Here is a 25,309-nt window from a genome sequence, read left to right on the forward strand (position 1 = left end):
AAAAAAAAAAAAAAAAAAAAAAAAAAACCAACAAAATTAAATGTTTAAAAGTATATTCATATTAACTACACGCCTCTCATTCCTAAGGAGTAGGCAGGGCTGATGTTATTAGCCTATAATAATCTCAAACTCCAGCTTACAAAAATCCCGAAGCCCCGTCCTGCCCCTTACCTCTTCAGCCTGCATCATCTTAAACACTTCTCCGAACTGAGAGCTTTCCCCTGTTCCAATCACGACCCCCTGTGTCCAGGAGAGAGAGAAATATGAAATCTAAGGGCTGGGAGCCTGTGGGTTATGGGAGCCCAAAGCCTCAGAGCCCCAGGGCTTACCTGGCCCCTCCCATACTGCACCAGGGTCCCCATGAAGACGATGTTGCTGAGGGTGGTGAGGTCCCCGCCGCCTGTCAAGGGGCTGTCTGTTTTACTGCATGGCTCGGCTTCCCCAGTGAAACTGGATTCATCCACCAAGAGGTCCGTGACCTAGGAGAGCAAGGGGAAAAGGCTGTGGAATCTCTTGTAACCTGAAGAATTGGTGTTAAAAGCACAAAATGGTCCAGCACCTTCATGGACATGAAACGAAGAACACAGTGAATCTACAGAATGAGTGTCACAATGATGGCCTCGGGGGCCTCCAGGGTCAGAAGAGCTTTGCATGAGCAACCTCTCTTAAAAACATGAAAGTCTCATCGCTTCACTTAACATTGTTCAAAATTTTGATTAAAAAAAAAAAAACCGAAAGCGATGGCTATTTTAGGATATACCTTTTAAAACACCTGTGTGTCTCCTCACACGCAGTCCACTCTTCACCTTGGAGATGCCTGTACAACCTGTGTGGTTCCCACACAATCCCACACAATAACCAAGCCAGGTTATTCGGTGAGAATCTAAGGCAACAGTAACACCAGAAACACAGACAGGGACGCAGAGACACCCACACACCCTGGCAAGGGGAAGGGAGGTAGTGACATTTGTAGAACACTGACTACGCACCAGGCCCTGAGCGCAGCTCCCCACAAGGCTTAACCCTCAGACCTCACCATCCCCAATGGAAGACGCTATTATCTTCCCCACTTTGCATGTGGGGAAACTGAAGCATGGAAGAATTAATTTGTTCAAGTTTCCACAGCCAGTTAGTGGCAGAACAGAGACTTGAACCGAAGCTCTGGTTCCAGAAACTATACTCTTAACCATCTTGCAAAACCACAACTAGACCTCAGACTTACCACATATCACTCCCAAGGAGAGGCTCCCAGGACCAGAACTGTCCCAGCCACCTCTGAGTTCATAGAGAGGGGCTGGGTGGGCCTGTCCCTTGGGACCTGGTCATGTAAACATGTTACACCAAGCTAGAGAGAAGCCTTCTTCCACAAACCACCAGAGAACCACAGCTAGATCAGTGATTCTCAAACAGGGACCTGTAACTTCTCTATAATTGAAAACCGTTTACATTTAGTAATCATCTTTTAAAAACATGTGCACTGCCATAGGATCTCAGTCCCCAAGAATGACAGGGGCCGCCACTCGCCCAGGTAATGCCTGTCTCCCTGCTCCTTTCCTAATGGACCCCACAGCATTGGGGAGGAGAGGCCTTCTGCCGCACAGCCACATTCCCGCCTCCCTGTGGCTCCAGTGGCTCCAGCTCTGGACAATGAAGCATACGAAGTCACTGAGTGATGCTGGGGAAAATCTTTGAAGGAAGCTCAAAGAACATTCTGGAAAATACCTGGCTGGGGCTCCTCAAAACTGTCAGGGACAGCCGGGCGCGGTGGCTCACGCCTGTAATCCCAGCACTTTGGGAGGCCGAGGCAGGCAGATCACTCGAAGTCAGGAGTTCGAGACCAGCCTGGCCAACACAGTGAAACCTTGTCTCTACTACAAATACAAAAATTAGCCGGGCATGGTGGCAGCCGCCTGTAATCCCAGCTACTCGGGAGGCTGAGGCAAGAGAATCTCTTGAACCCGGGAGGCAGAGGCTGTAGTGAGCCGAGATCGCCCACAGAACTCTAGCTTGGGTGACATAGAGAGACTCTGCTCAAAACAAAAACAAAACCGAAACTCTCAAGATCAAGGTCAAAAACAAGGAAAGTCAGAAACTGTCACAGCCAACAAGAACCTCGGAGACATGACCACTAAATGTCATGTGGGATCCTGGAGCAGAAAAAGGACATTAGGGAAATCTATGGCAATCTGAAAGTGGACGGACTCAAGGTAACAAGAAGGCATCAATATGGGTTCCTTAGTTTTGACCGACGCACCTAAGTAAGCCAAGGCATTAAAACCAGGAGAGGATCCCCGGTGAGGGGTAGATGGGAATACTGAGCTGAATTTTTCTGCAAATCTAAAACATTTAGTCTCAAAGGTGACCCCCACTAGGGGAAGGCAGCTAGGAAGAGAAGGAGGAAGAAGGAGGAGGCGTTTGGAAGGGAGGAGGGACATGGGATGGGGGGTGAGTGTGGGTTTGGACAGATGGGGATCTGCCCATCCATATCCTCCGCTGGGCCAGGGACTCCTTTGGGCACTGGGAATACCGCAGTGAATGGGATACGATCCCTGCCTCAGGAACACGATACTCCATGGAGGAAGGGGAGGGATTGACAATAAAAAAGCATTGAATGACCACCAGGGTGCACAGAGCAGGGAGGGAGGCCCCTCAGAAGAGGCTGCGGGTAGGGGGTGGTGGGGCGGAGGGGAAGGTCTGGGAGGAGGGAGGGACAGGGAGCAGAGACCTCAGGGATGAGATAGGCTAAGTCACGTGTGGTGGGGGGAGGGTTTTAGGTGCCCCCAGGGCGGTTGAAACCAACACCTTATCTCAGCCTGAGACAAGTAGCTCGACCTCCTTTGCCTAAAATGACTGATTTTTTGCCAAAAGCTGCTGTCTCCAGGAAACCCTCCCTGACTACACCAGGCAAGTCTCTCCCATTTGGGAAATCCAGGATTCCCAGTACTTCCACTCACGGGTACCTTAGCAGTCCAGAACAGTACTTGTCACTAGTAGATTTAGGTTAGTCTGTCACTCTGGGCTATAAACTCCTGAGCACAGGGACCAGCGCTGCTTCCTGCAGTGTCCTCGGCACCCAGCCCAGGGCCTGGTACATAGTAGGTGCTCAGGAAACACTTGTTGACTGACTGAGTGATGTGGATGGGGAGTGGGGCGGGGGGCCCCAAGGCAGGAAGGGAGGAGGGAGGGGACCTGGGGAAGGACCGGAGTGTGGCCCGCTGAATAATGCCCCCCACCAGCTTTCTCATGATGTCCGAATCCTAATCCTCAACTTGGGAACGTGTTCTCTGATGTGGTGACAGAGACTTTGCAGACATGACTAACTGAAGGACCTTGACATGGGGAGAATGTGGTCTGGGTGACCGGGGTGGGCCCAGTGAGATCACAAGGGTCCTTATAAGGGAGAGGGAGGAAGAAGGGTTGGAGATGTATTTGACATCAGGGAGATGTAACAGAAGCAGTGGTGCAGGGGCATGGGGCCATGAGCCAAGGAATGCAGGTGGCTTCTAGAAGCTGGGAAAGGCCAGGAAACGGCTTCTCCCCTGGAGCCTCTGGAGGAGCATGGCCCTGATAGCCTTTTTTTTTTTTTTTTTTTAAGATGGAGTCTCACTCTGTCACCCAGGCTGCAGTGCAATGGTGTTAGCCCACTACAACCCTCACCTCCCAGGTTCAAGTGATTCTCCTGCCTCAGTCTCCTGAGTAGCTGGGACTACAGGGGCACACCATCACGCCTGGCTAATTTTTATATTTTTAGTAGAGATGGGATTTCACCATGTTAGCCAGGCTGGTCTTGAACTCCTAACCTCAGGTGATCTTCCCACCTCAGCCTCCCAAAGTGCTGGGATTACAGGAGCGAGCCACCGCTCCCGGACCCTGATAGCACTCTTGATTTCCACCCAGTGAGAACGATTTCAATTCTGACCTCCAGAAAGTCAGACTATGCCTTCACCATACCATACTTTACGGCCTCTAAGTAAGTGGTCATCTGCCGTAGCAGCCACAGGCCACTGATACATCAAGGAAAGCCAGGGCAGAGGCAGTGCCAGGAAGAGTCTGAATGGCTGCTCATAGGGAGAGAGAGAACATCCTAGGGGTAAGGACATGGGCTGTGGATCCAGAGGCCCGGCGTCACGTCCCCCTCCACCGCCCACCGCCGTGTGACTGCGCAGGGCCGCGCAACCTCTCCGGGCTGCTGGGTCCGTGTAGTAAAATAACACAGAGGAAAGATGACAGTGCTGGTCTCTTAAGAGTGTTGGGAGATGAAAGGAAGCAATTTTCATACGGTGGTCAGCATAGACCTGACATACTGAAAAATATTCATTGTCTTCCTATGACAAAAATAAAGGCCGGCAGAAGATCGGGTGGCACCTCCAGACCAAGAAGGAGCGAAGCTGGTTGTGTGTGGGTTCGGCAGGTGGGCAGGAGGGGCTTCTGGTGACCTCCCAGGCTCCCAGGGCACAATCTCAGGAAAGGGGCAAGGAGGGGTGAGGGGCAAAAATAGAGTCAGGGGCACGGAACCTGTGGCCACCAAGGAGGCGTGCCCAGCCTGAAGACGGAGGCACAATCGCGGGCTCACCTCCTATCTCCCACACGCAGGGCTCACGCCCACCCGGTGTCCCCACCTCCAAGACGAAGCGTCACCTGGAGTCCATTCACCTTCGACCCAATTCCCTTTTTCTTTTAGACATGGCTGGGAAGAAAGAATGACCAGTGACCCAGGCTTGCTGGCTGTACCGGCTCAGCCTCTGACTGAGGGCTTCCTCTGTTTTAACTCTAGGAAAGGGAAAAGAATGTCCTGGGACCCCATATACGGTGCAAAAAGGGCTATTACTTTAAGAGCTTTCTTGAACTTGCTGCTTCCTGCTGACACTGCTGGACAGAAATGGTTTTAAAATGTACAGTTGAAGTACTCCTGGATCTCAGAGCTTAATAGCTGGTAAGCATTTTCCACTGAATAGACAAAGCTATTGATAGTTTAATGGAATTGCAAAATACCACCAGGAAAATCCACAGTGTTCACAGCCAGTAGCTTTAAAGTAACCTTCGTGGTATCAGTACACAGGTACAATACTTTCTGTACAGATGGGGTGTTGCTATGTTGCCCAGGCTGGTCTTGAACTCCTGGGCTCAAGCAATCCACTCATCTTGGCTGCTCAACGTGCTGGGATTATAGGTATGAGCCACTGTGCCCAGCCACAGTTTAATTTAATATAAGCAGGGTAGAAAGAAAGCCAGCTGAAGCAGTAAGGAAGTTATCTGGGGTGTAAAAAGATGTTTCAAAGAACCGTTGTATAGACCGATAATGATAAAAAATAAAAGCAATCACCAGTAACTGGTGACCATTTACCCCACAAAAGGCACGTGCTAAGCATAGCACAGGTCATAGCTTGTTTCATCTTCACAATAACCCTGTGAACTGGAAACCAACATCAGCCCCTTTTAGGGGTGAGGAGATCAAAGCTCAGAGAGGTGAATTCCTTCCCCAAGTCACACCGTAGGAGCTACAGGACTCCGGGTTCTCTGACTCCCAACACACACTGTGGTAACGGGACTCCGGGTTCTCTGACTCCCAACACACACTGTGGTAACGGCAGCCCCCACGCTTGCCTCTCACTCACCGCGCCAGGCACCGTTCTGAGCACTTGGCATCTCTGAAGTTTTTTGATCCTCACAAGTACCCTATAGGCATCACCACCCCCCATTTTGCAGATGAGAAAACTGAGGCACAGAGAGGTTAACTAACTTGCTCGAGGTTGCAAGGCTTTGAATGATGGCCCCGGGGCTCAAGCCCAGGCTTATGTCCAGCCCCAGGTCATTGGCCACCTCTCATACGGCCTCTCTCTGCCTCTGCACCTGTGGTAGACCCATGTCCTTCTCACGGGCTCCCTGGCATCTGGAGCATCCCCTGTTAGGACCCCCCCGCCTCAGGAGAAGGAAAACGTGGACAACCCGAGACCGGCTTCCCCAGTCCTCTTTGCAGGTGGTGATTGGCCACAGACAGCGGTTCCTCTGACTGGATCCATGCACCCCAGACTTGGGGTCAGATGCTGACTGCTGGAGCTGAACACGGGGAGAGGCTGGGCCACAGCAGATCTATTTCTGGTGCTGCAAAGGGCATTACCCTGAGCCTGAGGGCGTACCCTCCTTCACTTTGGTACCTGAACATCTCCTACCTTTATCCCTGCCCTGCCTGGAAATCTGAAGGTCACAGCAGAGAGGCTCAGCGTCCAAGTGGCAACACATAAGCCCTGGCCCCTGCCTCCTATTTCACAGACAGGCTAGGAATGTTGTAAACACAGGTCCCAGGGGGCAGCTCCCAACCCTTTGTGCTCCTCTCCATCCCCTTCCCTTATGCTGCCCATTTAACAGCGGGTCCTTGATCCTACAGCGGGTCCTTGATCTCAGCGGGTCCTGAGAATGCATCCCATCAGTAAATACATCAGGCAGATAATCTGTGTCTAATCCTTCATCATGCAAAGCTTTGAACAGTCCTTACACATTCTTGGAAGGATTCTTGAAATAGATTACTCCCATCAACAAATCATGTCGAACTTGATGTAACCTCCTGGGAACCCCAGATAATCTCAGCACAGTGCCTCAGGCCTGGCTCTGTGAAGCTGTGGCACCCAGAGACCCACAAAGCTTGCCCCACAGCCAATGTCCCCAAATCTCACTACCCTAAAAGCGTGTGCTTCTCGCTCTGTTGCCCAGGGTAGAGTGCAGTAGCATAGTCTCGGCTCACTTCAACCTCCGCCTCTTGGGTTCAAGTGATTCTCCTGCCTCAGCCTCCTGAGTAGCTGGAATTACAGGCACACGCCACCACACCCAGCTAATTATTGTATTTTTAGTAGAGATGGTGTTTCACCATGTTGGCCAGGCTGGTCTTGAACTCCTGACCTTAGGTGATCCACCCACCTCTAATTTCACTTTTTTTTTTTTTTTTTTTTTGAGAAGGAGTCTCGCTCTGTCACCCAGGCTGGAGTGCAGTGGCCAGATCTCAGCTCACTGCAAACTCCGCCTCCCGGGTTTACGCCATTCTTCTGCCTCAGCCTCCCGAGTAGCTGGGACTACAGGTGCCCGCCACCTCGCCCGGCTAGTTTTTTTTTTGTATTTTTTTAGTAGAGACGGGGTTTCACCGTGTTAGCCAGGATGGTCTCGATCTCCTGACCTCGTGATCCGCCTGCCTCGGCCTCCCAAAGTGCTGGGATTACAGGCTTGAGCCACCGCGCCCGGCCAATATCACGTCTTTCTAACATTTGTGTGTCTGTTTTGAGAAGTAATTCTTGCATCATTCCTCAAGCCCACTTTGGTTTAATTTGTTATTGCAGCCTGCTTTAAACTGGAAAACCATATAGCCAAAATTTGTTAGGCTTAAAGTGAGAATGACAATTTATGAAATATGGTTTGAGGGGCTCTATGCGTAGAATGCGCTTGTCTGCTAACTTCCTTCCGGTCTTGTGTGCATGCATGTGTGTGTGCATGTATGTCTGAACACCTGTGTATGACAGAGACTGTACATACCTACAATAAGCTAAGTGTCTGCTCCTTGACCAGCCCCATCAAATACCCCATTGACAAGGGTGTGGGACCACTCACCTCAGTGAGTCGGATGTCTGCAGGGATCCGGTCTCCGATCGAGAGAGATACGACATCTCCAGGAACCAGTTCTCGAGCAAGCAGGTGCTGGAGTTTTCCTTCTCTTAGGCTGCATTTGACGTGGTAAAAAGCAAGAGCATCCATGCCGACATTCGTTTTATGCACTTTGATGCATTTGAGCAAGGAGAAAAGAAACACACTTTTCTCTTTTAATACACACCAACCCTGTGCCTTTAGGGTGTTACTATTTTGAAATTAACATACCCTATGAGACTTTAGGGAAAGGATGTGGTTTCTGAGCATCGCTGGGCCACATCTGAAAGACGAGGCCATTGCTATTTACCCTGCCTGGAAACCAGGTGGGCCACATGCCACAGCGAGGCTCCTGGGGTCAAGGTCAGCAGTTCTAAAGCCTCCAAATGCAGCCAGCAGAGTTTCGTCCTCAGAGCACACAGTACTCAGGGTGCAGGGTCTCCGGAAGTCAGGGATGGCAGAGCCTTGTCACAGCTGGAAGCCCAGGACCTCCATTCCCGCGGGGCCGTGACCAGCTGCCCTCAGACTATGGATGTGCTTCCGTGCAGGCTCCGACTGGAATCCCCCACACTACCGCCCCTGGCCCATCCCAGCTGACTCTGACCTTCCACCTGGCCCCTTCAACCCCTCCTGCATATGGCAGCTGGAGCGCTCTTAGGACCCCAAACCAGATCCCAGCTCCCTCCTGCTCCAAACCCTCCGATGGCTTTCCCATGACCTTGATACCAAACCCAAAGACCTACTCCAGGGCAGGCCAGCCTCCTGCAGCTCCCATCTCATTCCACCCAGCCCCCTTAAACACGCAGCTCCTTCTAGTCTCAGGGGCTTATGCAGACCTCAAATGTAGGAGCAGAAATTCCCCTCTTCCTTGTTAATGGAATGTGATCTTGTTCAGGTATCCACCGTCTCCCCACAGCCATGTGCCCCAGGGAGTGGGTCATGCCTGGCTAAGACCCCTGCTCTTGATTGGCTTAGGCATTAGCACATCATGTGATACTGGCCTGTGAGACATGAGTGGATGTTTGCTGGGGGCTTGTGGGAAAAGATTTCCTTACTGTATGTGCATGTGCATGCACACACACATACCCACCTTCTTCTATAGGGCCTTTGCGTGTTTGGCTGTGATGCCTGGAGCTGTGGCAGCCACCTTGGGACCGTGAGGAGAGCCAGCCAAGAACCAATCCAACCCCTATGAGCTCGAGGTGGCAGGGTAAGGAGGTGAAAGGGCCAGACCCTGGGTGCTCTGCTGAATTAAGTAACCCCACAGCTCCCACCTCAGATCCCTGGCTATGAGACAACATATTTTCTTGGGGTTTGTGCACTTGGACTTTCTGTTCCTTGTAGCCAAGAGCACCTGCCAGAGATATACCTGCTGCTCCCTCAGCTCCTCCCATGGCTGGCTCCTCTTCCTCAGGCCTCAGCTTAAATGTCACCTCCTCTCTAAATGTCAGCCTGATCGACAGCTGTTTAGGGTTGTCCTCCCCTTCCACCAGTCACTATTACATCTCAGTAGGATTTATTTGTTTTGGTGGCCTTGGGCATTTTTTGGCTTTTGTGTACCTGGACAATTCCAAAATCGTCTTGTTTCTTCATTGGCTGATTATGTACTCCCTTGGTAGAAATGTGAGCTCCCCAGAGGCCAAGGCCTCTCCCTTTCTTCCACTTATACAACCTCAGTGCCCTTTCCCCAGGCATACAGTAGCTACTCAATAAATATTTGATGCCTGCATCACGGATGAAGTAACACAGGGAGGGGGTCCCGCACGGCAGGGTTTCCCCTGACTTGGAAATGGGTCTCAGCGACTCAGAGGGTGGGCTTCACCTCCTCAGCACTCTTTCAACTCTGCCGGGCTGCCTGACACCGCTGTTTTTGTAAATAAAACCGTCTTTCAGAAGTGGCCTCCTGGGAAACATTAATAATGCACGCTATTCACCTGAAAGGCCAAGACTTGATATTTAAGCTTAAGATCGGTTCATCAAATCACATAAATCATTTATGCTTCCGTTTGCTCAGTTAATGATGTCACATGTCTGGATTTCTGACAGCATTGTTCATCTGACCAGCGAGCCCAGATGTTTCCACTGCTCCTGTAGCCCTTCTACAATGGACTCGCCCTCTCTGATGTGAGTCAATTCTGTATCTTCCTCCTCTTATCCCTATTTGGTCCTTCATCATTATCTGTCTTGTATTATACACACACCCACCTTGAATGCTGACTCTGAGACGTGGGACCTTATCTCACTAGGGCTTTCTACCGCAGCCCCGTGGCTCAGTTGCACAACATGTGCCTGCCTGGGATATATACTAAAGCTCTCCCTGATAATTATCCTTCAGAAAATACGGAGCTGCCATATGTTTGCCAAATGTTGGCAATGGGTCTTGGAGACTCAGAGGGTGGACTGAGTAGTTCCCAGGCACCGCAGATCATGAGATACTTTTACTTTTTTTTTTTTTCTGAGACAGAGTTTCACTCTTATCACGTAGGCTGGAGTACAACAGGGTGATCTTGGCTCACGGCAACCTCCACCTCTGGGTTCAGGCAATTCTCCTGCCTCAGTCTCCCAAGTAGCTGGGATTACAGGCATGCCCAGCTAATTTTTTTTTTTTTTTTTAATTTTTAGTAGAGACAGGGTTTCACCATGTTGGCCAGGCTGGTCTTGAACCAGGCGAGCTGCCTCAGGTGAGCTGCCTACCTTGGCCTCCCAAAGTGCTGGGATTACAGGCATGAGCCACTGTATCTAGCTGATCACAGGATACTTTCTATCACTTTGAGTAGCCAGGATTGTTTGGGAAAGACAGATCAGCCTGAAATGACCTCAACCAATGTTAGCAGGAGTGGGGAGACGACTTCGGCCTTTTTTGAAATAATTTCATTTTCTACAAGGAGAATGAGCTTATGGACCACTGCTATGCTAAAAGTTAAGCTTAGAATGAGCTGTTTTCCCCGCCTGAGCAACATAGTGAAACCCCATCTACACACACACACACACACACACACAGACACACACACACACAGACACACACAGAAACACACAGACACACACAGACACACACACACACACACACACACAAAATCAGGTTTAAAAAATAAAAATGCAAAAAATACAATAACTTTTGTAGCAACTGATACAAGAAAGTAGTCGGGTGTGGTGGCATGCACCTGTATTCCCAGCTACATGGGAAACTAAGGCAAGAGGATCACTTGAGCCCAGGAGGCAGGTACAGGTTGCAGTGAGCTGAGATCTTCCACTGCACTCTAGCCTGGGCAACAGAGCCAGACCCTGTCTCAACAACAACAAAAGAAAGACAGAAATAAAAGAAAAGAAAAAGGAAAAAGCCGTTTTCTCTCCTGGGCTTGTCAGCTTCCTCCGCCAATGGCAGCTGTTCCTAGAAAGGCCCCGGCAGATGTTCTAAGCTGAGCTGCCCAATACAGTAGCCACTAGGTCCATGTGCATATTTCAATACAAATTACAATTAAATAACATGAAGAATTTAGATTGTCGGCCAAGCACGGTGGCTCACACCTGTAATCCCAGCACTTTAGGAGGCTGAGGCAGGTGGATCATCTGAGGTCAGGAGGTCGAGACCAGCCTAGCCAACATGGCAAAACCCCATCTCTACTAAATATATAAAAATTAGCCAGGCATAGTGCTGCACGCCTGTAATCCCAGCTATCTGGGAGGCTGAAACAGTAGAATTGCTTGAACTCAGGAGGCGGAGGTTGCAGTGAACTGAGATCGTGCCACTGCACTCCAGCCTGGGTGACAGAGCGAGACTCCATCTCAAAAAAAAAAAAAAAAAAAAAAAAAGAATTGTCAGATGCCATATTGGACAGGGCAGATGGTATTAGTAGAGCATTTCCTGTAAGTTGTATCACACAGGGCTACGCTAAGCAGAAGTGGCCATGGGGTACTGGCAGACATTTTAATCTTTTCTCTTTCCTTGTTAAACATCTCTGGTAAGAGCCGTGCAATAACCAACAGCACCAAGGAAAGGTCTGGGCAGGAAAGAGGTTGCTGTAGCTGCTGAGCGGTTACTCAAGTTCACTCTCTCTGTACCCCATACTGCAGCCAGTGTTCTGTTGGCTCCGCTTGTTACAGACCTGGATCTTACTCTCCTGAGTCCATTCACTGAGAATTCAAATAAACCTCCAAACCCTCTCCCTAGAAAAAATGCACAGTTCTGCCCACTATTTCACAGGCTTTGTGGGCTACCCTCTTCCCAGAGTCACTCCTGCCACCTGTGGCCCTCAGGCTAGGCACCCTGATTTAGACACTGATGATCGAGTTGAGGCCCAGAGAGGTTGAGTGACATGCTCAAGGACACACAGCAACCTGTTGGCAGGCGGAGACCAGGCCTTAGAACTCCCAAGGAGATGTGGTTCTCTTGTCCGACACTACCAAGAATACAACTTCCACCAAACATTCGCCAAACTCTCCAGCTCACTGGCTCCTCCAGTGAACCAAAAAGTCCCAGGGAGGCCCTGACTTACCAGTTACATTCTGGCGGAACCAGCTTGGTCAGCTCTTCCAGAGATTTCTCCGACCTGTACTCCTGGCAGGAAGCACATCAGATGTGCTGTTCAAAGGTGGGGACTCCACGAAGTTCCTGTCCCGCCCGGATTACCCTGACCGGGACCTCGGGAAATACTCACCTGGATGAAGGCCACAGTGACCACAATGAGCACTGCCTAGACAGCAAACGGAGGAGGGTGTCAGAGGCTCGGTGGGAGGGGGGATGGGGCGTGGCAGGCTAGGGGCTTGTCTTTAACGATTGATTTTCTTCTTACAAAATAAGTGCACAGTGCAGACATTTAGAAAATATACTAGCCAAAAGAGGAGGAAAAAATGGACACTATCTTCTACTACCCAGAAGTGCACATTTTGGAGTACCCATCTAGATTTTTCTACATAGACAAACTTAAGGCACCGCATCATATAATATGGACATATTCTTTTATAAACTGCCATTTTCACTGAACATGCTGCAAACACCCTTCACTATAGCAGATGTGGATCTTACTCCAGCATTTTTTTTTTTTTTTTTTTTTGAGATGGAGTCTCTCTCTGTCACCAGGCTGGAGTGCGATCTCAGCTCACTGCAACCTTTGCCTCCCGGTTTCAAGCAATTCTCCTGCCTCGGCCTCCCAAGTAGCTGGGACCACAGGCACACGCCACCATGCCCAGCCGATTGTTTTGTATTTTTAGTGGAGATGTGGTTTCACCATGTTGGCCAGGATGGTCTTGATCTCCTGACCTTGTGATCTGCCCCTCCTTGGCCTCCCAAAGTGCTGGGATTACAGGCGTGAGCCACCGCCCCAGCCTACCCCAGCCTTTTAATTGGAAGTAGCAAATTCCATCATGTGGAATGAGTGTTTGTATTTTAAAAGACCAGCTGGAACAAACAGAAAGAAGTGGGGAATGACAGCATCAAAAGGTACTCAGGCCGGGCACGATGGCTCACACCTATAATCCCAACTATTTGGGAGGCCAAGACAGGCAGATCACTTGAGGTCAAGAGTTTGAGACCAGCCTGGCCAACACAGGGAAACCCCATCTCTACTAAAAGTATAAAAATTAGCCAGGCGTGGTGGTGGGCACCTATAATCCCAGCTACTCAGGAGGCTGAGGCAGGAGAATTGCTTGAACCCGGGAAATAGAGGTTGTAGTGAGCTGAGATCATGCCACTGCTGTCCAGCCTGGGCGACAGAGCAAGACTCTGTCTCAAAAAACAAAAAAGAAAAAAAAAATGTGCTCAGGAGAAGCCAGACACAAAAGGTCATGTACTGTCTGAATCAATTTTTTTCTTATTAAAGTTCTAGCATACATGTGCAGAACGTGCAGGTTTGTTACACAGGTATACATGTGCCATGTTGGTTTGCTGCATCCATCAACTCGTCATTTACATTAGATATTTCTCCTAATGCTGTCCCTCCCCCAGGGCCCCTACCCTATGAAAGGCCCCGGTGTGTGATGTTCCACGCCCTGTGTCCCTGTGTTCTCATTGTTCAACTCCCACCTATGAGTGGGTCATGCAGTGTTTGGTTTTCTGTCCTTGTGATAGTTTGCTTAGAATGATGGTTTCCAGCTTCATCTATGTCCCTGCAAAGGACATGAACTCATCCGTCTGAATCCCTTTCTGTGACATATCCAGAACAGGTCAACCCACAGAGATAGAAACAGATGGGTGGTTGCCAAGGGCTGGCAGGAGGGGGACAGGAAGTGACTGTCTGGTGAGTACAAGGTTTCCTTCTGGGGTGATGAAAATGTTTTGGAACTAGGCAGAGGTGGTGGTTGCAACATGTCATGAATGTACTCAATTCCACTGAATTGTTCACTGTGAAATAGTCAATATTTTATTATGCGAATTTCATCTAAATAAAAAAAAATTGAGTGCTCAGTGGTTATCTCTGGGTAATGGATCAAGGGTGGTGTTCTTCGGAAGGCAAATATGCACAGCCCAGGCTCTATTCCCCCCATCCCAGGGTCACGGGAAAGGAATTCCCTGCAACACTGCTCTAGCAAAGACCCAGAAGCACCTGTGTGTCCACCAAGCAAGCAGCGGCCGAATAAACCAGGGCAACTTGATATTAGGGTAAAGAAGGATGTGGATTTGCTTTCCTTTGTTTCTTCTGTATGTTCCTTTTCCCCACGCCTACAGCAAACTCTTTTTTTTCTTTGTGTATAGTAACGAGCAGAGACTCAGCAGACCTGTGGCTGTCCGCCCGGGAGGCGAGCGCTGTCAGGGAACTCACCGTGGCGATGCTGACGGCGTCCTCATACTCCTTGGTGAGGACACTCACCAGGGCAGAGCCCAGCAGCAGCAGGATCAGGGGGTTCTTAAACTGAAGAGGAAATAACAGGGTGGGGCGCGTTCTTTAGTCTCAGGGACCAGAATGGGTTTCTTACTGTGCAGAAGCTTGTGTGACAGGGATCTCAGTTCAAGGCCAGGCTTCCAGGTCAACACCATGGTGACCAAGGGCTGGGGAGACCACCCCCATGAAGTGGTCCTCCTCTGCCTGGAACTCCACCCCACTGACCCTCCCAGAGTCGTCCTGACACTGACGCCCTGAAGACACCGGCCTTGGCCCTGCCTTTGAGTTCTTGGCCTTGCCTCTCCACATCTCCATGATGCTCCAGGCCAGACCTTCAGCAAGATGCCAGTCCTGGCTCAGAAGAGCCAAGGGTTCTCTCTCACCACACCAGCTCCCCACATGCTGCACATCCCAGTCACCAAACTTGGTGCCAACCTGCTCCTGTCACAGCCTCTAGGGACTCCAATGATGTCCCTCTTTAAAACAGCTGTTCCCAAAACTTCCTGATAGTATTTTTACTTTATTTTATATATCCGCCCTTTCATTGCAGAAACATCTCATGGTAGCTCATGTTCCAGAGGATTGAAAAGAAATGCAAAAACATCAAACCGGATTCAGAAGGCAGACCACAGATTAGGATGAGGAAGAGAGTTCAACTAGCAACAAGGGCTGGGCGCAGGGGCTCACACTGTAATCCCAGCTATTTGGGAGGCTGAAATGGGAGGATTGCTTGAGCCCAGGAGTTTCAATCCAGCCTGGGAAACACAGCAAAACCCCATCTTTACAAAAAAAGAAAATGAAAAAGTTAGCTGGGCATGGTGATGTGCACCTGTGGTCCCAGCTAATCAGAAGGCTAAGGCAGGAGGATCACTTGGGCCTGGGAAATTGAGGCTGCAGTGAACCGTGGTGTGCCACTGCACTCCTGCTTGGACAGCAAAGAAACCCTATCTCAGAAAAAAAGTAATAATAATGCACCAGGTCTGGGCACCTTAATTCTCAGGCTGCCAAGCTCCTGGCGCTTCAGGACCTGGGCACCCTGCCCTCCAGCGACGCCCTCCATCCACATCCTCACATGGCTTCTCTTCTCATTTCACTCAGGTCTCTGCCCAGACGCCACCTCCTCAGAGCACCAGCCTAGTGCCTCCCTGCCATCCCATCCAGAGCCTTAGGTCGTGTTAAGGTAGAATTCCTAATGGTGAGACTCCTGAGACAGAGGAATAGGGCTGCCTTGTGAGGTAATGAGTTCCCTGTCACTGGGGGAAAGATAGGAGAATCACGACATTTGGCATGCAGCAGGAACTCAACACATGTAAGGAATTAATAAGGGAGTGCAGAAAGGACCTGTATACTCAAGTGCAGGAAAACCCAGTCCGTCAGGAGCTCCCGTCCAGTCCTGCAAGGATTCCCACAGATGCAATGCTGAACCAACAAGCTATAAGATGAATGAGCAGGTCCTCTGCTCTCAAGAAATTTAAGAGATTTCATTCTGGGGAACACCCTGGGTGGATGCTGGGAGAGGATCCTTGGTGTGAAGGAAGATGTTCACAGTGGGTTTCGACAGGGCAGAGTGGAAGGAGGACAACCAGGGGAAGTGGGTCTTAGTGGAAGGGGTGCCAGGGCAGAGCAAAGAGGCCTCCAGCCGCAGAGGGCAGCTCCTCCCTCACAGCCCACACTCAGCCTCCCTCCCTGAACCCCAGCTTCCGGGAGCCTCCACTGCCTCTTCTCAGCCCTGCAGTTTTAGGAAGCTTCTGGGCTAGCCAGAAGGACCTGCATACCCAGAAGCCTATTTTGGTGCCAAAACGCATCGATGAATAACATTCCCAGAACACTGAGAACTGAGTCACGATCAGGGAGGGGACCTCAAGGAGAGTGAAGACAGAGGATGCTGCACAGAGGACTGTGATTGGTTCTGGAATCGACCAATGGAGGAAGCTGTAAACACAGAGCCAATAGGAAAGCAGCTGAAGCCAGGGGACGCCCAGGGGCCAGAGAATGAAGAAGGGGATGTCAGGGATGGGGCCAAGAGCATGCAAAAGGCTGGAAAAGGGGATTGAAGGCCATCTAAATGCCCTCAGGCACCTGGAAAATTCTGCCTGTTCACTGGGCCTTTCTGAACTGGTCCTGCAAAGGTGGCGGGGGCTGCCGACTTCTAGCCTGAAACTTGGAGCCATGTCAGTTGCAGTTTTCTCTTTCCTCTTCTTAGTGGCTTCCAGGCATTTGACTGTGTGCCTTTCATTCAGCACCGCGCCAGCCCGCATGGCAGCAGCTAGCAAGGGAAGGAGCTCTGGGTGCAGCTCCCTGGCTGCACTTCTCTGCACTGCTCCTTGCTGCTATGTGACTTTCGGCTCAGGTTACAGATTCCACAGGACACCCAGTTAAATCTGAATTTCAGATAAACAAGGAACTTTTTCTTTTTAGTATAAGCATGTCCACTGTAATATTTGGGACACACTTATACTAGAAGTTGCTTGTTATCTATCTGAAATTCACTGTTGTTGTTGTTGCTATTGTTGTTTGAGACAGGGTCTCACTCTGTTGTCCAGACTGGAGTGCAGTGGCACAATCTCAGTTCACTGCAGCCTCCACTTCCCGGGTTCCAACAATCCTCCCACCTCAGCCTCCTGAGTAGCTGGGATTACAGGCATGGCACTACCACATCCGGCTAATTTTTATATTTTTAGAAGAGACGGGGTTTCACCATGTTGGCCGGACTGGTCTTGAACTCCTGGGCTCAAGTGATCCACCCGCCTCAGCCTCCCACAGTGCTTGGATGACAGGCGTGAGCCACCACGCCCAGCCTGAAATTGAAATTTGTAGGGCATCCTATATTGTTATTTGCTAAACCTGGCAACTCTGGGGAAATCTTTCAACCTCTGTACTTCTCCTTCCTCAAGTGCAAAGCCCGGATTAGGAGAAGGATTAGTAAGTGCATGCTTACTTATTCACTTACTCACTTAGCGTGGGGCCCGGGGCCTGCTCAACTGTCTACGAATGTGATCACTGTTTTTCCTGAACGCGGCTGCCTGGGGAGTTAGTGATTTGCTCATGGTTGATGCTCAGGCTGGCTGGGGCAGTGCGAAAGGGGCAGGAGCTGTCCAAGGATGCTTTCCATCAACATTGAAAGATGGAATGGCTGCCCCACCCTCCCTGGCTTATGCTTGTTAATGCAAAGAATGACACCTCTGGTCCTACCTGATCCAGGTATTTCTTCCACACAGGTTCACTGTTGTCAGCAACAAACTCATTCCAGCCATGGGCCAGCCGGCGCTGCGTCACCGAGAACTCCGACAGCCCAGTGTTTAAGTCCACCTGGAAGGAGAGGTTAGGCACAAGCTCACTGATGGGCCCAGCAAGGAATGAGGCAACAAGGTACAGACTCCCACTCTGGAAGGCAGTGGCTTCCATGATGGGCCAGGGACATGGGCTTGTTCACCAGGGTGCTGGGACTTGCTCAAAGACCCCATGCAGATGGGGCAGAGAGAGGAGGAAAAGGTCAGTGACCACTATAATTACAGCAGAAAAGATGACTATGACTCTGGTCTTAAATTTCAACACATGGAACTGCAGTGTGGACTTCCAGCAATGGAGAAACACATATTTTCTTCTTTTAAAAAAATAGGTCTTGGGGATGTAAAATGGTACAGCTGTTATGGAAACTGTGTAGTTGTTCCTCAAAAAATTAAAAAGGGAGTTACCAGCTCCAGCAATTCCACTTTGGGGTATATACCCAAAGGAACTGCTAGTGGGTCTCCAAGGATGTCTGTACAACCACGTCCAGAGCACTGTTCACAAAAGCAAAAAGGGTGAAACATCCCACCAATCTGTCGAGGGATGAATGAATGCATGAAACGTGGTGTACACACACTGAGATGTTATTTAGCCTCAGAATGAAAGAAAACACTGACATGTGCTACAACATGGATATACCTTTAAGTTGAACCTTGAGGATGAAGTTAAGTGAAGTAAGCCAGTCACAAAAAGACAAATTCTGTTGATTCCACATATGAATTACATAGACTAGTCAAATTCATAGAGACAGAAAGCAGAATGGTGGATGCCAGAGGCTGGAGGGAGAGGGAATGGAGAGTGAGTATTTAATGGAGACAGACTGTTTTATAAGATGAAAAGAATACTGGAGATGCTAATGTACTCCCGCCTTACTGACTGTGGGTCTTAAGACCCTCCCATGAGAGGGTGCTACCCTATAATCTGGGGGAAGAAATGATGTCATGAAGCTTCCCTAAAAACCCAAAGATAGGATTCAGTGAGTTTTCACATAGCTAAACACGGGGATGTTCCTGGAGAGTGGCACCCAGGGAGATGTTTGAACAGCTATGTTCACAGCAGCACTGGGCATGGAAGCTCTGTGCCCCTTCCCCGATTACCTGCCCTATGCATCTCTTCTTCTGTATCCTTTGCCTTTATAATAAACTGGTAGGGCGCGGTGGCTCACGCTTGTAATCCCAGCACTTTGGGAGGCCAAGGCAGGCAGATCACCTGAGGTCAGGAGTTTGAGACCACCCTGACCAACAGGGAGAAACCCTGTCTCTACTAAAAATACAAAATTAGCCAGGTATGGTGGTACGTGCCTGTAATCCCAGCCACTCAGAAGGCTGAAGCAGGAGAATCGCATGAACTTGGGAGGCAGAGGTTGCAGTAAGTTGAGATTGCGCCATTGCACTCCAGCCTGGGCAACAAGAACGAAACTCCATCTCAAACAAAACAAAACAAGGCAAAACAAAAAACTGTAATAAACTGATAAATGTAAAAAAAAAAAGAATTCTGGAGATAGAGAATGACAATGGTTGTGCAACAGTGTGAATGTACTTAATGCAACTACAATGTACACTTCACAATGATTAAGGCCAGGCACAGTGACTCACACTTTAGGAGGCTGAGGTGGGGAGATTGCTAAACCCAGGAGTTCAAGGCTAGTCTGGGCAATATAGCATGATCTGGGCTCTACAAAAAAATTTTAAAAAATAGCCCATTGTGGTGGCAGACTCCTGTAGTCTCAGCTACTCAGGAGGCTGAGGCAGGAGGATTAAGCCCAGGAGGTGTAAACTTCACTGGGCCTTGATTGCAGCACTGGACTTGAGCCTGGGCAACAGAGTGAGACCATGTCTTGGAAAAAAAAAAAAAAAACCATGGTTAAGATGGTAAATTTTATCAGATATTTGAATCAACAGACATTTTAAAAAATAGACCTGTCTTAAGAAACAAGAATATTTTTTGAAATGATAAACAAAACTGACAAACCTTTAGCCAGGCTAAGAAAAAAAAGAGAGAAGAACCAAATAAATACAGAAATGAAAAAGGAGGCTTTACAAATTATATCAGAGAAAGTCAAAGGGCCAGTAGTGGCTATATGCCAATAAATTGGAAAATATAGAAGAAATGGATATGTTCCTACACACACAGACCCTACCCAGATGGAACCATGAAGAAATCCAAAATCTGAATAGGCCAATAACAAGTAATACAGTCGAAAGCCATAATAAAAAGGCTTCCAGTTAGGAAAAGCCCAGGACCCAATGGCTTCACTGCTGAATTCTACCAAACATTCAAGGAAGTGATGCCAATCCTACTCAAATTATTCCGAACAATAGATGAGTAGGAAATACTTTCATTCTACGAGGCCAGTATTACCCGGATACCAAAACCAGACAAAGACACATTTAAAAAAGAAAACTACTGGCCAATATCACTGATGACTATTGATGCAAAAATCTTCAGCACGATACAAGCAAATTAAATGTAATAACACATTAAAATGAAAATTCATCATGACCAAGTGGGATTTATCTCAAGGGTTCAAGGATGGTTCAACATACACGAATCAATTAATGTGACACATCTTATCAACAGAATGAAAGACAAAAACTTTATGATTATTTCAATTAATACTGAAAAAACATTTGACAAAATTCAACATCCCTTCATGATAAAAACCCTAAAAAAACTGGGTATAGAAGGAACATATCTCATATCTCAACATAATAAAAAACATATATAACAGACCCAGGGCTAGTGTCATTTTGAATGAGGAAAAACTGAAAGCTTTTGCCGTAGGATGCCCACTTTTACTACCATTATTCAACAGAGTACTGTAAGTTCTAGCTAGAGCAACCAGACAAGAGTAACAAATAAAGGGCATCCAAATTGGAAAGGAAGAAATCAAATTATTCTTGTTTGCAGATGATATAATCTTATATTTGAAAAAACCTAAAGACTCCACCTAAAGCTATTAGAACTCATAAACAAAATCAGGAAAGTTGGAGGATACAAACTCAGATTACAAAGATCAGTAGCATTGCTATATGCTATGAGAAAGCAATCTGAAAAAGAAATCAATTAAGTAATCCCATTTATGATAGCTACAAATTAAATATCTAGGAATTAACTTAAAGAAGTAAAAATCTCTACAATGAAAACTATAAAACATTGATGCAAGAAACTAAAGAAGACACAGAAAAATGGAAAAATATTCCATGTTTATGGGTTGGAAAAATCAATATCGTTAAAATGTCCATACTACCCAAAGCAATCTATAGATTTAATGGAATCCCTATCAAAATACCAATGACATTCTCAACAGAAATAGAAAAAACAATTTTAAAATTTATATGGAACTTCAAAAGACCCAGAATAGCCAAAGCTATCTTAAGGAAAAAGAACAACACTGGAGGAACCATATTACCTGACTTTAAATTATGTTACAGAGCTTTAGTAACCAAAATGGCATGGTACTGACATAAAAACAGATACACAGATCAGTGAAACAGAATGGAGAACCCAGATATAAATCCCTACATCTACAGTGAACTCATTTTTGACAGAGGTGTCAAGAACATCCACTGGGGAAAGGGCAATCTCTTTGATAAATGGTACCGGGAAAACGAAATCTCCACATGCAGAAGAGTGAAATTTGACCTCTCTCTCTCATTATCAACAAAAATCAAATCAAAATGAAAATGGATTAAAGACAAGGTGGGCAGATTACCTGAGGTCAGGAGTTCCAGACCAGCCTGGCCAACATGGCAAAACCCCATCTCTACTAAAAATACAAAAATTAGCTGGGTGTGGCAGTGCATGCCTGTAAATTCCAGCTACTACAGGAGGCTGAGGCAGGAGAATCGCTTGAACCCAGGAGGTGGAGGTTGCAGTGAGCTGAGATTGCACCACCTCACTCCAGCCTGGGCAACAAAGTAAGACTGCATCTCAAAAAAACAGAAAAAGAAAAAGAAAAAAGATTAAAGACTTAAATCTAAGATCACAGACTGTGAAACTACCAAGAGAACACTGGGGAAACTCTCCAGGACATTGGAATGGGCAAAGATTTCTTGAATAATATCCTACACGCACAGGCAATCAAAGCCAAAATGGATAAATGGAATTACATCAAGTTAAAAAGCTTCTGCACAGCAAAGGAAATCATCAACAAAGTGAAGAGACAACCCACAGAATAGAAGAAAATATTTGCAAACTACCCATCTGACACGGGATTAATAACCAGAATGTATAAGGAGCTCAAACAACTCTACAGGAGAAAACCTAATAATCTGATTTCAAAATGGGCCAAAGATCTGGATAGACATTTCTCAAAAGAAGACATAGGAATGGCAAACAGGTACATGAAAAGGTGCTCACCATCACTGATAATCAGAGAAATGCAAATCAAAACTACAATGAGATATCATCTCATCACAGTTAAAATGGCTTTTATCCAAAAGTCAGGCAATAACAAATCCTGGATGTGGAGAAAAGGGAACCCTTGTACACTGTTGGTAGGAATGTAAATTAGTACAACACTAGCGAACAGTTTGGAGGGTTCCTCAAAACACTTAAAAATATTCTGGGCGCAGTGGCTCACGCCTGTAATCCCAGCACTTTGGGAGTCAGAGGCAGGTGGATCATGAGGTCAGGAGATAGAGACCATCCTGGCTAACACGGTGAAATCCCGTCTGTACGAAAAATACAAAAAGATTAGCTGGGCATGGTGGCGGGCGCCTGTAGTCCCAGCTACTCGGGAGGCTGAGGCACAAGAATGGCATGAACCCGGGAGGTGGAGCTTGTAGTGAGCCGAGATCACACCACTGCAGTCCAGCCTGGGCAACAGAGAGAGACTGTCTCTAACAAAACAAAACAAAACAAAACAAAACTAAACTAAAAACTAAAAACTAAAAATACAACTATTACATGATCCACAATCCCACTCCTAGATACATAACCAAAAGAAAGGAAATCAGAATATTGAAGAGCTATCTATACTCCCATGTTTATCGCAGCACTATTCACAATAGCCCAGGTTTGGAAGGAGCCTAAGTGCCCATCAACAGATGAATGAGTAAAGAAAATGTGGTACATATACATAATGGAGTACTATGCACCCATAAAAAAGAATGAGATCCTGTCATTTGCAACAATATGGATGGAGCTGGAGGTCATTATATTAAGTGAGATAACATAGTGACCTCTAGGCGCAGAAAGGCAGACTTTGCAGGTTCTCACTGATTTGTGGGAGCTAAAAATTAAAATAACTGAACTCATGGAGATAGTAGGATGGTTACCAGGGCCTGGTAAGGGTAGTTGGAAGAAAGTAGAGAGGGTTATGGGTACAAAAAATATAGTTAGAAAGAATAAATAAGACCTAGTATTTACTGGCACAACAGGGTGACTGTTGTAAAAAACAATTTAATTGTACATTTAAAAATAACTAAAAGACTGTAAGTGGATGACTTGTAACACAAAGGATAAATGCTTGAGGTGATGGAGACCCCGTTTACCCTGATGTGATTATTACACAGTGGATGCCTGTATCAAAGGCATACAGAGATATACTGTATCTCTGGAACCCATAAATATATACCTACTATGTACCCACAAAAATTAAAAAAGAAACAGTAGCTAAAACAATTATATTGTGCCCAACACCATTCAAGTTCTTTCTGTAAACAAATTCATTAAATACAGCTGATTTACGAGTAATAATGGAAGGAAACTTTGTTGTTCTGGTCACAACAAGTGTCCTTGTTTTTAAAAAGCACATAACAAGCAAACTGTACTTGCTGGTAGAGAAAACGGGGAAAACAGAACTGATTTCTAGATTCTTTTGAATAGTGAAAGAAAATCTAGCTCATTTTCTAGGTAGGGACAATGTCTAGGCAGAGAAGAAATACTTCCTCCCCCTCTCCAAATACTAATACACAGGACTTAAATTTTAACAGACTTGAGTTACTCTCAAGAAAAGACACATCAAACATTGGCTTCCAACTTCCTGAAATTGTAGCATGTGCCCCTTTTACTGGGGGCTTTTTATCTGCTCTCCCAAAGTGTAGTGGTCATGAGTACGCACATGCACGCACGCATGCACACACACACACATTTGTGTGCGATGCAAATGTTTCTTGTCTTGCACTGGCCAGGAATTCAAACTCACTTGAGAAACTTGGGAGAATTTGGTTTTAGTACCTGGCAACTCCACGGATTATAAAAGACGACAGGTGGGAATACTGGATGATGAAGAGTCTGGGCTTTGATGTGAAACAGCTGGACTCCACGCTGGGCTGTGCTACCTCTAACACTGGACTGTGGCTACTTTCTGCATCTCAACTTCATCTTTCATCCCTTCATGTTTTTGCCAAGAAATGTGAGGCTAAAGAGAAGCAGCGTACAGTGGCTGAAAGGATGCCGTCTTCCGGTAAGGGCCTAGTGAACATGAGCTCTACTGACAAGTACTGATAATCTACCTGTGGAATCTGAACCATTCAACATCAACAATATTTTCCAACCTTGATGACAAAATTGGTTATAACAGAATTTCAAAGCACTGTTCAGGGATTTGTGTTGCTTTCTTTTAAACATAAAACTTTATCACAATTAGCACCAGATGCAAATTCAATCCTTACACAAAACGCTTTGGCCAAATCCTCTTTCTGGCATTTGCAGGCTTCCTTGGGGGGCAGGGCTGTCACCTTCTTCTCTTTCTCGATAGCTTTCAGCTCACTCTGTTCATCAATCTGTGAAAAGAGCAAGGTTGCTGTTTAGCAGATTGAACTTTTGTACTGATGCATTTTAAAATTTATTTTTTATTTTTATTATTTTAGTTTTTTGAGATCGGGTCTCACTCTGTCACCCAGGCTGGAGTGCAGTGGCATGATCTCAGTTCACCACAACCTCCACTTCCTGGCTTCAAGAGATTCTCCTGTCTCAGCCTCCCAAGTAGCTGGGATTACAGGTACGCATCACCACACCTGGCTAATTTTTTTGGTACTTTTAGTAGAGACGAGGTTTCACTATGTTGGCTAGGTTGGTCTCAAACTCCTGACCTCAGGTGATCCGCTTGCCTCGGCCTCCCAAAGTGCTGGGATTATAGGTGTGAGCCACTGTGCCCAGCCAGATGTTTTTTTTTTTTTTTTTTTATTAAAGCATAACATACACACAAAGTGTGAATATGTGTACAGCTCACACACTAACCCTTATAACCAGCCTCCAAATTAAAAACAGATATGACTGGTCCCCAGATGCTCCCTTGGCCTACCTACCTACCTGAGGGGTAAATGCTGTCATGGTTTCAATCCTCATAGATTCGGTTTGCCGGGGTTTGAACTTTATGGAAATGGTGACATACAGTATACACTCATACATGCTCTCCTGTCTGATTGCTTTCACTCAGCGTTGTTAGTGAGATTTATATAAGATGTTGCATGTAGCAATAGTATGCTAATTTTCACAGCAGCTTACTATTCCACTGTATGAGTATTTCACAGCAGCTTAGTATTCCACTGTATGAGTAGATCACAATGTATTTGTTCTCCTGATGAACATCTGGGTTCCAGTTGTTAGTTGTTGGCTAATACTGATGCATC

The 25,309-nt window shown here is 47.2% G+C and overlaps 1 protein-coding gene across 5 annotated transcripts in view; it reads right to left on the reverse strand.

Moving 5' to 3' along the window:
- The window catches only part of ATP2C2 (ATPase secretory pathway Ca2+ transporting 2), a 98,297-nt gene that overhangs the window by 40,335 nt on the left and 32,653 nt on the right, over positions 1-25,309 (reverse strand). For 4 of the 5 annotated variants that reach the window (XM_017860813.1, XM_017860798.1, XM_017860808.1 and 1 more), the window contains exons 2-9: positions 24,350-24,460; positions 17,634-17,750; positions 14,382-14,471; positions 12,282-12,317; positions 12,120-12,181; positions 7,594-7,702; positions 330-479; positions 172-240 (exon numbers count right to left, since the gene is read on the reverse strand). In XM_017860813.1, coding sequence (XP_017716302.1) covers positions 172-240; positions 330-479; positions 7,594-7,702; positions 12,120-12,181; positions 12,282-12,317; positions 14,382-14,471; positions 17,634-17,750; positions 24,350-24,460 — 744 coding nt within the window. Of the gene's footprint in view, positions 1-171; positions 241-329; positions 480-7,593; positions 7,703-12,119; positions 12,182-12,281; positions 12,318-14,381; positions 14,472-17,633; positions 17,751-24,349; positions 24,461-25,309 lie in introns of those variants that run through there. The other variant, XM_017860821.1, reaches the window with a different exon arrangement.

The sequence above is a fragment of the Rhinopithecus bieti genome, unplaced genomic scaffold, assembly GCF_001698545.2.
Source record: "Rhinopithecus bieti isolate Rb0 unplaced genomic scaffold, ASM169854v2 scaffold_1618, whole genome shotgun sequence".
Classification (NCBI taxonomy): domain Eukaryota; kingdom Metazoa; phylum Chordata; class Mammalia; order Primates; family Cercopithecidae; genus Rhinopithecus; species Rhinopithecus bieti.